Raw genomic sequence first — 15,069 nt, forward strand, 5'->3', positions numbered from 1 at the left:
TTTCTTCATGATGGGACTTTGCAGCTCTGCTTTATCACTAGAGCTTTTGTCTCTACTTGAAAATAGAACTCCAAGCTGCCACCACTCCTGTCTATCCACAGCAAGGCAAGCTCAGCCTTCTTCTCTAGGGGTAAATCATGACGGTCTCGCTAGTTTTCCAGTCCTGCACTTACACACTCATGTAATCTTTTCTTGCCTCAATAGTGCAGTAATCCATCTGAAATAGAGTCTAGGTGGTGTTATACCTGGCAAGAGTGCACATGCTACCATGCTCATGGATGCAGGTTCAAGCCCCAGTTCCTACCTACAGAGGGAACACTTTAAGAGCAGTGAAGCAGTTCTTATAGATGTTCTTTTACTCTCTCCCTCCTCCTTCTCTCTCAGATTCTCTGTCTCTATAAAAAGGAATAAATAAATAGATAAAAGTAGGCATAGGGTTTCTACTGCTAAACATAACAAACACTAGCACATTGCCTTTCAAATATAATTCAAACTCTTTCCCAGTGTTTACAATAACTGGAGGATTCAACTCCTTTGTAGCCTTCAATTTTATCTTGGCTATTGCTATGAGTCATTTTTTTTTTCTAGTTTATAAATCCTTTGACAGTTTCAGGCACTTTTTTGAGTTAGCATTCAAAGTCTCTGCTTCAAACAGTGCCCTCCCAACACACTGCTCATTCCCAAGTCTCTAAATATCTAAGTAGAATTTGTTTGGTTTAGAACAACTCCCCATTTATGACCTTTCCACCAAGTTTATAAGTATTTATTAATTTACCCTTTTACTTGATAATGTTGTCTCTTTTCCCACTAGCCTGGGAACAACAGAAGAACAGAACATATCTGCCCCTCACCATTAGATATCCACATAGTTGGCACCTCTGGTGGCTTTCTGTACCTGCCATAACAAAATAGATAAAAAGAAACTGAAATTTTGGAACCTGGTGGTAGTATACCTATAAGGCCCTGGTCCCAGTGTTCAGGGGTGAAGCTTCACAATGGTGAAGCTATGTTGCAGGTGTTTCTCTTTCTCTGTGTGTGTGTCTCTCCATTCTCTCTAAATTTCTCTCTGTCTCTATCAGAAACAAACAAATAAATGAAATAAATGGCTGCCAGGAGAACTGAATTCATCTTGCAGGCATTGAGCCCCAGAAATAACCCTGGTGGCAATAAGAAAAAGAAGAGAATGGGAGTCAGGTGGTAGCGCAGCATGTTAATCGCATGTGGCGCAAAGCGCAAGGACCAGCATAAAGATCTTGGTTCAAGCCCCCGGATCCCCACCTACAGGTAGTCACTTCACAAGAAGTGAAGCAGGTCTGCAGGTATCTATCTTTCTCTCCCAATCTCTGTCTTCCCCTTCTCTCTCCATTTCTCTCTGTCGTATCCAACAACAACAACAGCAATCACAACAACAATAAGAAGAACAACAATGATAAACAGCAAGGGCAACAAAAGGGAATAAATAAATAAAATAAATATTTTTACAAAAAGAAAAAGAAGAGAATGGGAAAGAGGAGAAAGAGGAGAGGAAAGAAAAGAAAAACAGAAATGTATTCTCTCATTGCTCTAGAAACTAGAAGTCAGACATCAACATATTGCCAGTGCCAATTCCTAGAAATCTCTAGAGAAAACTTCTTCCTTTCTTCTAGCTCCTGTAGTCTCATACAATCTTTGACTTGTAATTATCTGCAAAAAGAATGATAATGTCAATCCATATGAAGAATCTAGAAAAAGTTAAACTGATATTCATTCCCAGCAATAATGTACAAAACATTTATAGAGGGCCGGGTGGTGGCACATTAAGCACACATAGTACAAAGCATAAGGACCCTTGCAAAGATCCAGGTTCAAGCCCGCACTGCCCACCCGCAGTGGGTATGCTTCAAGATCAGTGGGGCAGATCTGCAGGTGTTTCTCTTTCTCTCTTCCTCTCTATCTCTCCCTCCCCTCTCAATTTCTCTCTGTCCTATCCAATAAAAATGGATTCATAGTGTCAGCACCAAGCCCTAAGATAAACCTAGAGAAAAAAATTACATTAAAGGTACTTACTCTGATTCCCTGTCTACCTGTCAGTATATTTTGAACTTAACTGTTTATCTCAAAAAAAAGCATTGCTATTAAAATTTGCTATTAAAAGTCAATATTTTATTAAAATTTCTTATTAAAGACCAGTGTATTTTCAATTATCTCCTTGGGTTTTATTTTTTTCATAAAAGTAAAATCAAACTATTAAACAAAACATTTTACTTAATTGCTAAAACAAGTATCACATAGCATTATTATAATTAGAAGGGGACATTTTTTCTTCCTTCAGTTCTCTTGGTTTTGCTCATCATCAGATTCTTTGCTATATTAGTTCTCTATTGTTGTGTAACAAGTTGACTTAGACCTCAGCAGATAAAACATACATTACCTCACTCATTTATGAGGGTCAGGATCTAATGATGTCTTAGTCAGGTGGTTCTGGCTCTTCATAAATACATAAACAGGGCCAGGAAGGTGGCACCAACACTAGCACAACTAACTTTCATGCCTGAAACAGCAAAAGTCGCAGGTTCAGTCTTTAGCAATAAGAATAGTGTAAGTCAGAGCTGAGCAGTGCTCTGCTTTAAAAAAAATTTTTTTTTAATGTAGACTAGGGTTGTAGTTATCTGAATGTTTAACTAAGATTGGAGTAGCCAACTCTAAACTTACCAGCATGCCTGTTGGCAGGAGACATGCAGTTCCCCATCAGAGCTCAGATATTTTCTTGCCATATGGACTTCCTCTTAGGACTATTTTCAATAAGGCAGCTGATTTCCCCATGAAGTAAATATTCCAAAGAAAGCAAGCAAGACAGAAGACACCAGATGTAGAATTCATTTTGGAAATGGTCTCCAATCATGCTTTATTTACTAATATTTCACTCAGTGATAGACAGCATATACAACATTGGTTCCAACAGGCTACTCCATGTGGCAAAAGTGTATAGTAAGTTACACTATTTTGTTAAGCAGATCCTGCTGATATTTGCATAATAAGAAGTCATCTAACAATGTATATCTTAGAATATATTTCTATGTTGAGCAGTGCATGATTAAACCATCATTTCTGTCATATTTAATGGTCATACAGAGCAATCCAGAAACAGAGTGGGAATAGAGTTTTGTAGATTGTAAATGCTAGGAGGAGATAATCACTGTAGTCTATCAGGAAAACTAGCTACCAAAATTATGGTGAGATATACAATTTAACTGTAGTGTAGACTTGGAGAGGTATATACATGTTTCACAATATTTGTGGTGAAATGTACTTCCTATACAGAAAAAATAAATAAAATGGAAGGCTGAGAAAATTATTTAATGCTTTACTGTTGCCATCATATAAGTAATTTCTTTACCTATTTTATCAGTTTGGCGACCTTTTAATAATTGACTTAGCATGTCTAGAGGATTACTTTAACAGTTATACAACACTGATCAAAATGGCTGTTGCTCAATGAACATGAATGATTGATAGCGTATTCCAGAGTGTAGTTTACTTCAGAAGGTCAAATGCTTTGTTTCCTTATGACAGCAACTTTAAAAAACTAAGTTAAGTGAAAACTACATTTCTTTTATACAAACTTCACTTTTTTTATAATTTTTTTAAAGAAAGGATTAATTAACAAAACCATAGGGTAGGAGGGGTACAATTCCCACCACCCAATCTCCATATCCCACCCCCTCCCCTGATAGCTTTCCCATTCTCTATCCCTCTGGGAGCATGGAGCCAAGGTCATTGTGGGTTGCAGAAGTTATAAGGTCTGGCTTCTGTAATTGATTTCCCGCTGAACATGGACGTTGACTGGTCGGTCCATACTCCCAGTCTGCCTCTCTTTCCCTAGTAGGGTGGGTCTCTGGGGAAGCTGAGCTCCAGGACACATTGGTGGGGTCTTCAGTCCAGGGAAGCTTGGCCAGCATCCTGATGACATCTGGAACCTGATGACTGAAAAGAGAGTTAACATACGAAGCCAAACAAATTGTTAAGCAATCATGGACCCAAAGCATGGAATAGTGGAGAGGAAGCGTTAGGAGGGTACTCACTGCAAACTCTAGTGTACTTCTGCTTTCAGGTATATATTTTGCAGTAGTTTACGGATACGTGTGAACATATGCTCTCTCTCACAGAAACTGGTGTATATCTAGGTTTTGGGACTTTGTTAGAAAGTGAACCACCTGAGATGGAATTAGAGTATACTATGAAAGGAAAGGTCTCACCCGAGTAATGAAGCTGAAGGGTTGTCATTCCACACGTGAAGTCTCTGGACACAGTCTGAAGTGAAGCATGTTGAGGTGGCAATCGTTGTGTTGGTCAAACTTCACTTTTTTAAGCTTGGATCCCACACATAGACAATGTTACCACTCACAGGCTTACTCTTTCAGAGGCAGAAAGAAAACTGTGGTGATTGCATAATAGCTGTGCAAATGACTTTCATGCATGAAGTGCTGACTTCCCAGGTTCAGTTTTCAACACTACTATAAGGTAAAGCTCAGCAATATTCTAGAAAGAGGGAAGAAGGGAAAGAGCGAGAGAGAGAGAGAGAGAGAGAAGAAATACAATAGAAGAATAAAGAGGACAGTAGAAGAAGAAAATAAAGAAAGACAGACCAAAAGGAAAAAGGAAAGAGGAGAACCCTTAAAACTAGAGCAGAGGTCACATAGGTTCCTAAGCTGAATTTGGGCCCCAGATCAGATCAAATTGGTGGGGTTTACAGTCAACAATATTTATACACCAGTCATATTTGGGAGCTACTCTCTTCCCTGATCCAGGTTTCTGATCCTTTTTCCAGTCATGGCATCATCTCCCCAGACAATAACTTGGGTCTACGTACATATCAGATATCAGGCTCAGAAAAAAAAAGTCATGGCCCCTTTGGAATATAACTAAAATAGGCCTACTAACCATCTACAAAATGAAGACACCAAATCTTCATCTGCACTATTCCAGCCTTTAAGTTCATGATTAGTCAACAATTTGTTTAGCTTTATATGTTAACTCTTCTTTAATCCATCAGGTTCCAGATGCTACCATGATGCCAACCAGACTTTCTGGGCAGACAACCCCACCATTGTATCCTGGAGCCCTGCTTCCCCAGAGCCCCGCCTCACTAGGGAAAGAGAGAGACAAGATGGGAGTATGGATCAGCTTGTCAATGCCCATGTTCAGTGGAGAAGCAATTACAGAAGCCAGACATTCCACCTTCTGCACCCCATAATGTCCCTTGGTCCACACTCTCAGAGGGATATGGAGTTCTGATGGTGGGAACTGTGTGGAGTTGTACCTCTCTTATCCTATGGTTTTGTCAATGTTTCCTTTTTATAAATTGAAAAAAAGAAAGAAAAGGATAAGTTATTGAAACGCTTTGAGAATCTCAGTGATAAAACTTCACACTGGATTAGATATGGTGAATAAAAGAATGAGAGGTCTAGGATAGGTGAAGACAAGGGGCTTCAACCTGTATTCTCGAGCTCTGTAATGTATGGGTTTCTTTTTATATAATAGTCTATTCTGAATTCTTTTCCTCTTTGCTAGTTTCTTCCTTGTGTCTCACTTTCCCACTCTCTATAGAGGTGTTTCTTTTAATTAGTTCTCTATGTTAGTATTTTTAATTTTTATTAGTGATTTATTATTGATCTACAAAATTATGAGATAACAATGGTATAATTCAACACAGTTCCCATCACCATAGTATTGTGTCCCTATTCCTTACATTGGATTTTGTGTCCCTATTCCCTTTATTGGAAACTGCAGTAGTTTTCCCAAGGTCACAGAGATAAGTTGAATATTACACACACACACACACACACACACACACACACACACACACACATCCCTTTCTTCCTTTCTAAGTCACACCTACACCTGTTACTACTTCCAAATGTCTTTCCTTTTTTACTCTTCTCTCTCCAGGTCCTGATGGAATTGGATTTCAGTGTACTGTGTCATCTTCCCCTAAAATTTCTTTCTCTCTGAGAGTATAGGCCAATATTCTTTATGGAGTGCAGAAGGTGGGAGTTCTGGCTTCTGTAATTGCTTCTCTGCTGGATATGAGTGTTGGCAGGTTGATTCGTGCACCCAACCTGTTTCTATCTTTTCCTAGTGGGGTGGGCTCTGGAGAGGTGAGGTTCCAGGACATATCGGTGGGTTCATCTGCTCAGGAAGGTCAAAATGAAATCATAGTAGCATTCGCAACTTGGTAGCTGAAAGTTGACAAGATATAAAGCAGGACAAAATGATTATTGAGCAGGAACCAAAAAGTAGCTATAGAGCAGATGAGAATAGAAATATTAAGGTGGATAAAAGCCAAGAAGTTTATTTTAGGCATGCTCCTAGGGGGTCCATGACTTTAGTAATTTTGCTTGAGCTTAATAGCTAACATGTAGGTGACATAAAAATATTGTCTGGGAAGATGTAGTCAGAGTTGCGAATAGGGTTAGAAAGTTGGATTAGGGCAGAGAGTAGCTACCAAACACAAAGATATAAATATAAATATAAATACAATTAAATGTTTACCCTATCCATCTGACTCAGGGACCATATATATTCATATTTAGCACAGGAGCCTGTGTAACCTCTAAGTCCTTGTCAGTCTGAGCTCAAAGTTCATGGACACAGCTGGGAACATTCTAGACTGCACTCATTTCAGGACCAGTCTTCCTCAAGTGGCAGAGTAGGATGACTCAACTTTCCTTTGGAGAGTGGGACATTCCTTACTATTGCTACTTTATAGTGAGGACAAGTTCCTGGGTAGGCCCAGAAAAGGGGTTATGATGGCATTTCTGGTGGAAGTGAATAGTGATAGAGGTTTAGGCCCATCATATCTATGTTGAAATCCGAGGATCCACTGAGTAGGACCGCAGATAATGGAGTGGCCTGGTATTGACCAAAAAGGACATTATTAAGTGAGCTAATCTAGCTCTTACCCAGCATTTGCAGTTCTAGGTCACTTTTATCTTTAGAGCACAATTATATGAATTACATGAGTGTTTAATTAAATAAATGATTTACCTCCACTAACTCCTTTTAAGTTAGTGCTTTACTATATACTCCAGTAAAACTTAACCCAGTCAACCTCCAGAACTCAAAGACAGGTATGCTAAATTTTATTCCTCTGTACAATATAGGGATTGCTTCATTTATCAACTGGAGTATGACAAATCACTTCAAAAGTTTGTTTTTTTCAGAAAATACTGTCATAATTTCTTAAAATTCTGAGAGTGGACTATGACTAAATTGGATGATTTTTCTCAGAGAAATGTCAAATAGTCTCATTCAGAGAACTGGTCTCTGTGCATCTTCAGTCTGCGGCAAATGGAGCTGAAACATCCATAGTGGCTTCACTCTTCACCCAGAAAGGGTGACTCAGCCACACACAACTCAAACTTTCCCTCTTTATGTGGCTTCTCAACATGGTTCTCCAGCAGAGTAAGCCAACCTTTTACCTAGCATAGTGGAAGCTTCCAGGCCATCTTATGACTTAATCTTGCAGTCATTTCTGCCATATTCTGCTGGGTAAAGTTAAGTCCGAAGCTTAATTTAGACTCAGCCTGTGAGTAAATAAATAGGCATGAATACTGGAAGGTGTGACTTGTTGAGGGTGATATTTGGATATTGCTAACATAGGGCTATGTTTTCTTTCCTTCTCCACTAAGTTCTCAAATACTTTCTATTCATTTTTTTTTTAGTCTCCTGTATCTCTCATGGTTTCCCTAAGCCTACAAATATCACCTTCTTATCCATCAATATGGAGAACATCCTGCAGTGGAGCCCACCAGAGCATCTTCAAGAAGTTCAAACTAATTACACGGTGCAATATTTCATGTAAGTTGATTCTTTTCCTTTTGTCTAATTTATGACCATAAAACTCAGACTTCGGCTAATTGGGCAAAGATAAATCATCTATCGTATGGAATAATAGTTTGAAGGGAATTTTCAGATGCTACCTGTTAAATTGTCTTGTTACTGTTTGTTAGATTAAATTAGAAAAAAAAAAACTTCATCGAAACAGAAACAGCAGGGCACTCAGGTAAAGGGAAGTTGTTTAATGGAAGAAATTTTTCAAAATGTCATTCTGTATCTGAGGAAATATGCACACCTTTCATCTCAGAAATATCCAGAATTGTTGGGGAAATAAACATTTTAGAAGGTGAGAAGTTGACTAGAAAACCATGCACAAGGACCCAGGTTCAAGCCTCCAGTCCCCATCTGCAGAGGGGAAACTTCATAAGTAATAGAGCAGTGAGTGCCACAAATGTGTCTATTTCTCTCCCTCCCTCTGTCTCCTCCTCCTCTCTATTACACTTTTTATCTATAAGGAAAGAGAAACAAAAAGAGTAAAAATTGTTGAGAGAGCAATTAAGTTCTAGTGTCATGTCCACTGAAGAAGTCTAACCATAGACCAAGGAGAAGGTGTGGTGGGTTGGGGAAGTAGAAGGGAGGTGATGATGGTAGAGAGGAAACCAACGGACATTATAACTTTACTGAAGTGCCATAAACAACATCAGCCTCCTAAAACACAAAACCTGAGAATGTGCTGGCTCCCTGTCAAATTGGGAAATATGATTTTATTAGTAGGTATGGAGCACACCCTCATTCTATAATCATTTAATCAATATTCAATAAACAACACGGGTTACATTCAAAGAGTAGTAATTCCAAAGAAGCTGTGGGGCTGTGATTCATTATTAATAAAGAAGAGAGAGAGAGAGAAAGAAAAGAAAAAAGAAAAGAAAAAGAACAGGTTTTCAGTTCCTGGAAAGTTTTCTCATAAAAATAGGAGAAATATTGAGACAAATAATCTTTTATAGTTCATCTACAAACAACATGGTTTCTCTTTTTTGTAACTTTTTAAAAAATTATCTTTATTTATTTATTGGAAAGAGCCAGCTGGAAACTGAGAGGAAAGGGGAAAACAGAGAGGAAGAGAGACAGAAAGACACCTGCAGAGACATCACTTGTGAACTTGTGAAGAGACATCACTCCTGCAGATGGAGACCAGGGGCATGAATTGGGCGGGTACTTGCACACTGCAACATGTGCACTCAACCAGATGTGCCACCACCCTGCCTCAACAGCATGGTTTCTAATGGCAAAGCTTGGCTATGAGGGTGATCTGGCTGTAACATCTGTCACACCATTGATCACCAGGTTTGATTCAACTGATCTGGCTGGCTGGATGGTTGTCCTCTTCCTCCCTTGTAACTCCATGCATGTGTCCCTTTGAAGATGCATGCTGGGTCAGAGGACATCCTTCCCTAAATAGAGATGGACCCATCTTCAATCGAGGGTGTACAAGTCGCTACACTCCCCAGCTAGAACCTACAAGCAAGTTTTAGTAGCGAAGTTTAATGAAAAGAGGAAGGTTAAGGTATTCTAAGACAATAGGAATAATATTTTTTATTATTTATTGGGGGATATATGGTTTACAGTCACCATTAAAATACTTTGTACATGTGTAACATTTCTCAGTTTTCCACATAACAATTCATCCCCCACTAGGTCCTCCTCTGCCATCATGTTCCAGGACCTGAAACCCCCCCCCACACACACACACACACCCCAGAGTCCTTTACTTTGGTGCAGTACACCAATCCAGTCCAAGTTCTGCTTTGTTTATTCCCTTTTGTTCTTATTTTTCAACTTTTGTCTATGAGTGAGATAAATCCATATTCAGGTAAAACATTTTTTTAAATATAAAATGGAAATATTGACAAGATCATAGGATAAGAAGTGTGCATTTCCACACAATTCCCACCATCAGAACTCCCTATCCCATCCCCTCCCTTGAAAGCTTTCCTATTCTCTATCCCTCTGGGAGTATAGACCAAGGATCATTTATGAGCCGTAAAAGGTGGAAGGTCTGGCTTCTGTAATTGCTTTCCTACTGAATATGAACAGTAGTAGGTCAATTCATACTCCTAGACTGTCTCTTTCCCTGGTGGAGTGTCTCTTTCCCTGCTCTCGGGAGGCAGGGTTCCAGGACACATTGGTGGGGTCATTTGCCCAGGGAAGTCAGGCTGGCATCATGTTAGCATCTGGAACCTGGTGGCTAAAAAAGAATTAAGATATAAAGCAGAACAAATTGTTGACTAATAATAAACCTAAAGGGAAGAATATTATAGATGAGGATTTGGGGGGTCTCTATTTTTTAAAAAGCTAGTAGGTCTATTTTTAGGTATATTCCAAGGGGCCCATGACTTTACTAGTTTTTGTCTGAACCTGACAGCTAACTTGCAGGTGGACCCAAAGTATTGTCTGGGAGATGGTGTTATAGTTGGAAAAAAGACTAGAAAGCTAGATCAGGGATGAGAGTAACTTTCAAATATGGGGAAAGTATATAAATATTGTTAACTGTATACTCATCAACTTAATCTGGGGCCCATAGGAGCCTGTGTAACTTCTGCATCCCCGTAGGTCTGAGCTTGCATCCTGTGGTCACAGGTAGGAACATTCCAGGCTGCACTAATTTCAGGACCCATCTTCCTTGAGTTGTAGAGTATGTTGTCCAATCTCCCTTAGGAGAATGGAACAGTCCTTACCATTGTAGGGAAAGGTCCTATAGGGTCCCACAAATGTGTCCATTATTTGTATTTGGTGGAGATGACCAGTGACAGTGGAGACAGGAATCTGTTAGAGGTCTAGGCCCATCATGTCTGTATGGGAATCCCAGGATTCCCTGACTAGGGCCCCAGGTGAGGGGGTGGTCTGGTAGTGATAAAAGAGTCATCATTAAAGTATGCCAGTCTCTCAGACCTACAGGATGCAGAGGTTACATAGGCTCCTGTGCTGAATATGGGCCCCAGATCAAATCGATGGGGTTTACAGTTAACAATATTTATATACTTTCCCCATATTTGGGAGTTATTCTCATCCCTGACCCAGCTTTCTAGCCCTTTTTCCAAGTATAACACCATCTCTCCAGACAATACTTTGGGTTCACCTGAAAGTTAGCTGCCAGGCTCAGGCAAAAATCAGTAAAGTCATGGGCCCCTTGAAATTGGCCTAAAATTAGACCTACTAGCTTTTTCAAAAATGGAGACAACCCCTCCCAAATCCACATCAATAATATTCTTCCCTTTAGGTTTATTATTAGTCAACAATTTGTTCTACTTTATATCTTAATTCTTTTTTAGCCACCAGGTTCCAGATGCTAACATGATGCCAGCCTGACTTCCCTGGGCAAATGACCCCACCAATATGTCCTGGGACCCCACCTCCCCAGATCCCTGCCCCACTTTGAGGCAGTCTAGGAGTATGGATTGACCTGCTAATGTCCATGTTCAGCAAGGAAGCAATTACAGAGTCCAGGCCTTCCACCCCACAATGATCCTGGGTCCACATTCCCAGAGTAATAAAGAATAGGAAAGCTTTCAAGGGAGGAGATGGGATATGGAGTTCAGGTGGTGGGAACTGTGTGGAAATGTACATGTCTTATCTTATGGTCTTATCAATATTTCCATTTTATAAGTAAATAAATAAATAATTTATAAATAAATAAATTTTTTAAAAGTATGCCAGTCTCTTGCCCTTATCCTGCTTTTGTAATCCTTACTTTGTCTGACAAAGTTAGTTTTGGAGTGACTGAGGGAAGTGAAATAGGAAGTAAGTGAGGAGGATATCTAGGTCTAAGTAGAAACTATTTGATTAGGTATTTCTCTATCTCCCTCTCCCCTCTCAACTTTTCTCTGTCCTAGCTGATAAAATGCAAAATAAAATGACCACTAGGTGCAGTGGATTCATAGTACTGGCACTGAGCCCAAGCAATAACCCTGAAGGCACAAAAAGAAAAAAAAAAAGGAAAGAAAAAGAAAAAAAGAAAGAATACTGAGTTCTTAATTAAAAAAAAATCTTTCGTGGACTAATAGCTCTTATGGTTATAAAATACTTGAACTTCAGCAACTCCTTTAATCTTACTTCAATCTATTTTTTTTCCTCTTAAGTTGGAATCAGTTATTTTTATGAAGGCTACATATGGTATAATCTAGTTGTTTACTTGCCCAAGGCTACCAGGCTAACAGATGACCATCTAACTTTGGAGCTAAGCTTGGGGCCCTATATTTCTGTCCACCCTCATGCACAAGCATGCCATGTCTCCAGCATGGCACATTTATTTAAACATAGTCCTTTTGGGGGTCATTTCTGGTGTTTCACTGTTCTGAGCTGATTTTTTTTTTCAAAAAGAAACTGACAGGCAGAGAAAAAGAAAGAAATCACAGCACTCAAACTTCCTTCAATTAAATATTTAATAAGTTGTGAAGAATCATATATTTCAGATGCATTAGGGTAATGTGTTTCAAGGTAATACATTTTTCTATTATACTTGTCTGACTGAGTTTTATTTTGAGTCCCATAGTTTAAAAAAAAAAAAAAAAAGAAAGAAAAAAGTTATTTTTTCTTTGAAAAAAAGTCTGGCCACTACTAGCACCAAAAGAATCCAACTATGATTCAGAAAGACCACATTTATCTAGAGTCTCATTCTCGTTTATGAGTGTCTTAGAAGCTGGTGTTTAAAAAGACATCACTCTACAAAGAAAAGTGATTCATGAGTATGTCTTTGCTTCCTTTTCCATTAGGTAGAGAAAAGAGTTTGTTCACTCCCCATGTGATTCAGAAAAAAAAAGACTTTTAAAAAACCAAGAAGAGTCATCTCTTCTCTAAGAGAAAGTAATTTAGATTGTACAATTTTTTTAAAATATTTATTTTATTTATTTATTCCCTTTTGTTGCCCTTGTTGTTTTATTGTTGTAGTTATTATTGTTTTTGTCGTTGTTGGATAGGACAGAGAGAAATGGAGAGAGGAGGGGAAGAAAGAGAGGAGGAGAGAAAGATAGACACCTGCAGACCTGCTTTACCACCTGTGAAGTGACTCCCCTGCAAGTGGGGAGCCGGGGTTCGAACCAGGATCCTTATGCCGGTCCTTGTGCTTTGCGCCACCTGCGCTTAACCCGCTGCGCTACAGCCCAACTCCCAGATTGTACAATTTTTTTTTTAATTTTTTTATTTAAGAAAGGATTAATTAACAAAACCATAGGGTAGGAGGGGGTACAACTCCACACAATTCCCACCACCCAATCTCCATATGCCACCCCCTCCCCTGATAGCTTTCCCATTCTTTATCCCTCTGGGAGCATGGACCTAGGGTCATTGTGGGTTGCAGAAGGTAGAAGGTCTGGCTTCTGTAATTGCTTCCCCGCTGAACATGGGCGTTGACTGGTCGGTCCATACTCCCAGTCTGCCTCTCTCTTTCCCTAGTAGGGTGGGTCTCTGGGGAAGCTGAGCTCCAGGACATATTGGTGGGGTCTTCAATCCAGGGAAGTCTGGCCGGCATCCTGATGACACCTGGAACCTGGTGACTGAAAAGAGAGTCAACATACAAAGCCAAACAAATTGTTGAGCAATCATGGACCCAAAGCTTGGAAAAGTGAAGAGGAAGTATTAGGGAGGTACTCACTGCAAACTCTAGTATACTTCTGCTTTCTTACTTTGGTGCCATACTCCAAACTCAGTCAATTTCTGCTTTGCATTTCTACTTCTTCTTCCTTTTTTTTTTTTTTTTTTTACATGCATAACATTCCCCAGATTGTACAATTTTTTAAAAAGAGTATTTTAAAGCTAGTAAAACGTGGCTAATGCACTGCTTTGCCGCATGTGTAAGCTAAATCCAAACCTAGTCCCCATTTAATTGAAGGAAGTTTGAGTGCTGTGATTTCTTTCTTTCTCTCTAACTGCCTGTCAGTTTCTTTCTTTTTTTTTTTTTTTTTGTTCCTCCAGGGTTATTGCTGGGCTCGGTGCCTGCACCATGAATCCACCGCTCCTAGAGGCCATTTTTCCCCCTTTTTGTTGCCCTAGTTGTTGCCCTGTCAGTTTCTTTTTGAAAAAAATCAGCCCAGAACAGTGAAAAACCAGAAATGACCCTAAAAAGGATTATGTTTAAATAAATGTGCCATACTGGAGACATGGCATGCTTGGACAGAAATATAGGGCCCCAAGCTTAGCTCCAAAGCTAGATGGTCATCTGTTAACCTGGTAGCCTTGGGCAAGTAAAATATTATATTTTGATATTTTTATGCAGCTCCAGTGAATGTACCCAGGTGTTGGGGACTGGACCCATTGCCCGGGAAAATCCAGGCCGTAGTTTCCATGAGGTGTGAGCGGGTCTGACCCCAAACTCTCCCCCACTGTGGATTGAGATATGGCAGGTCTCTGGATTTATGAAGGCTGGACTCCCGGACATGGGCGTCTTTCTACACATGCCACCTCCCCCCCCCCCTTTCTTCTTTAATTAAAAGCCATGGATTACTGTGTGTGGTTTACCTTAAAACCGCCAGCAAACATCCTGATTACTCAGCTGCCTTCCTTTTCCCCACTGCTGCCCTAAAGTGCCTACAACATACTTAGGCTAAAGAAAATATGTATACTTAGAGTTATGGTCAAGGCAGTTAGAGAGCTTTAAGTATTAAATCTATCCCCTGATTATGTTAAATTAATAGTGATTCATAAGATTATAAGTAAATAGGATTATAATGTCACACCTTTACCAAAGGTCTTTGTCTCCTCCTCAATCCCAAACCCCCCACAGATAGCCACTGTAGTTTTTCACAGTCTCAGATATGCATTAACATTTTGTTTCCTTTCAAGTTTAATTTATCTAAATTCCACATATGAATAAAACCATCCTGTATTTGTCCTTTACCTCCTTACTTGGTTCATTAAGCATAATCTTCTCCAATTCCATTCATTTTATCCCAAAGGACACAATGTTATCTTTTTCATTGCTGAGTAAAACTCTATTGAGTATATGTCTCATAAGTATTTTATCCAGTCATCTATTGAAAGGAATTTCGGCTATTATGAATAATGCATCTATGAACACAAAGGTATATATATATCCCTTTGAAATAGTGTTATTATCTCTTTTGGATAAATACCTAGGAGTGATATTGCTAGATCATAAGGTATTTCCATTTGTATTTTATTACAGTATTCCATACTATTCTTCATGGTGATTGCACCAGTTTGCAGTTAATAGAGTTACTCTGTCTCCACATCCTT

The 15,069-nt window shown here is 39.3% G+C and overlaps 1 protein-coding gene across 1 annotated transcript in view; it reads left to right on the top strand.

Annotated features, from left to right (window-relative positions):
* IL20RA (interleukin 20 receptor subunit alpha) overlaps window positions 1–15,069 on the top strand; it is a 42,025-nt gene that overhangs the window by 14,480 nt on the left and 12,476 nt on the right. The window contains 1 exon segment of the mRNA XM_060190833.1: window positions 7,704–7,839. Coding sequence (XP_060046816.1) covers window positions 7,763–7,839 — 77 coding nt within the window. The 5' untranslated portion in view covers window positions 7,704–7,762.

This window comes from Erinaceus europaeus, chromosome 4 (assembly GCF_950295315.1).
Source record: "Erinaceus europaeus chromosome 4, mEriEur2.1, whole genome shotgun sequence".
Taxonomy (NCBI): Eukaryota; Metazoa; Chordata; class Mammalia; order Eulipotyphla; family Erinaceidae; genus Erinaceus; species Erinaceus europaeus.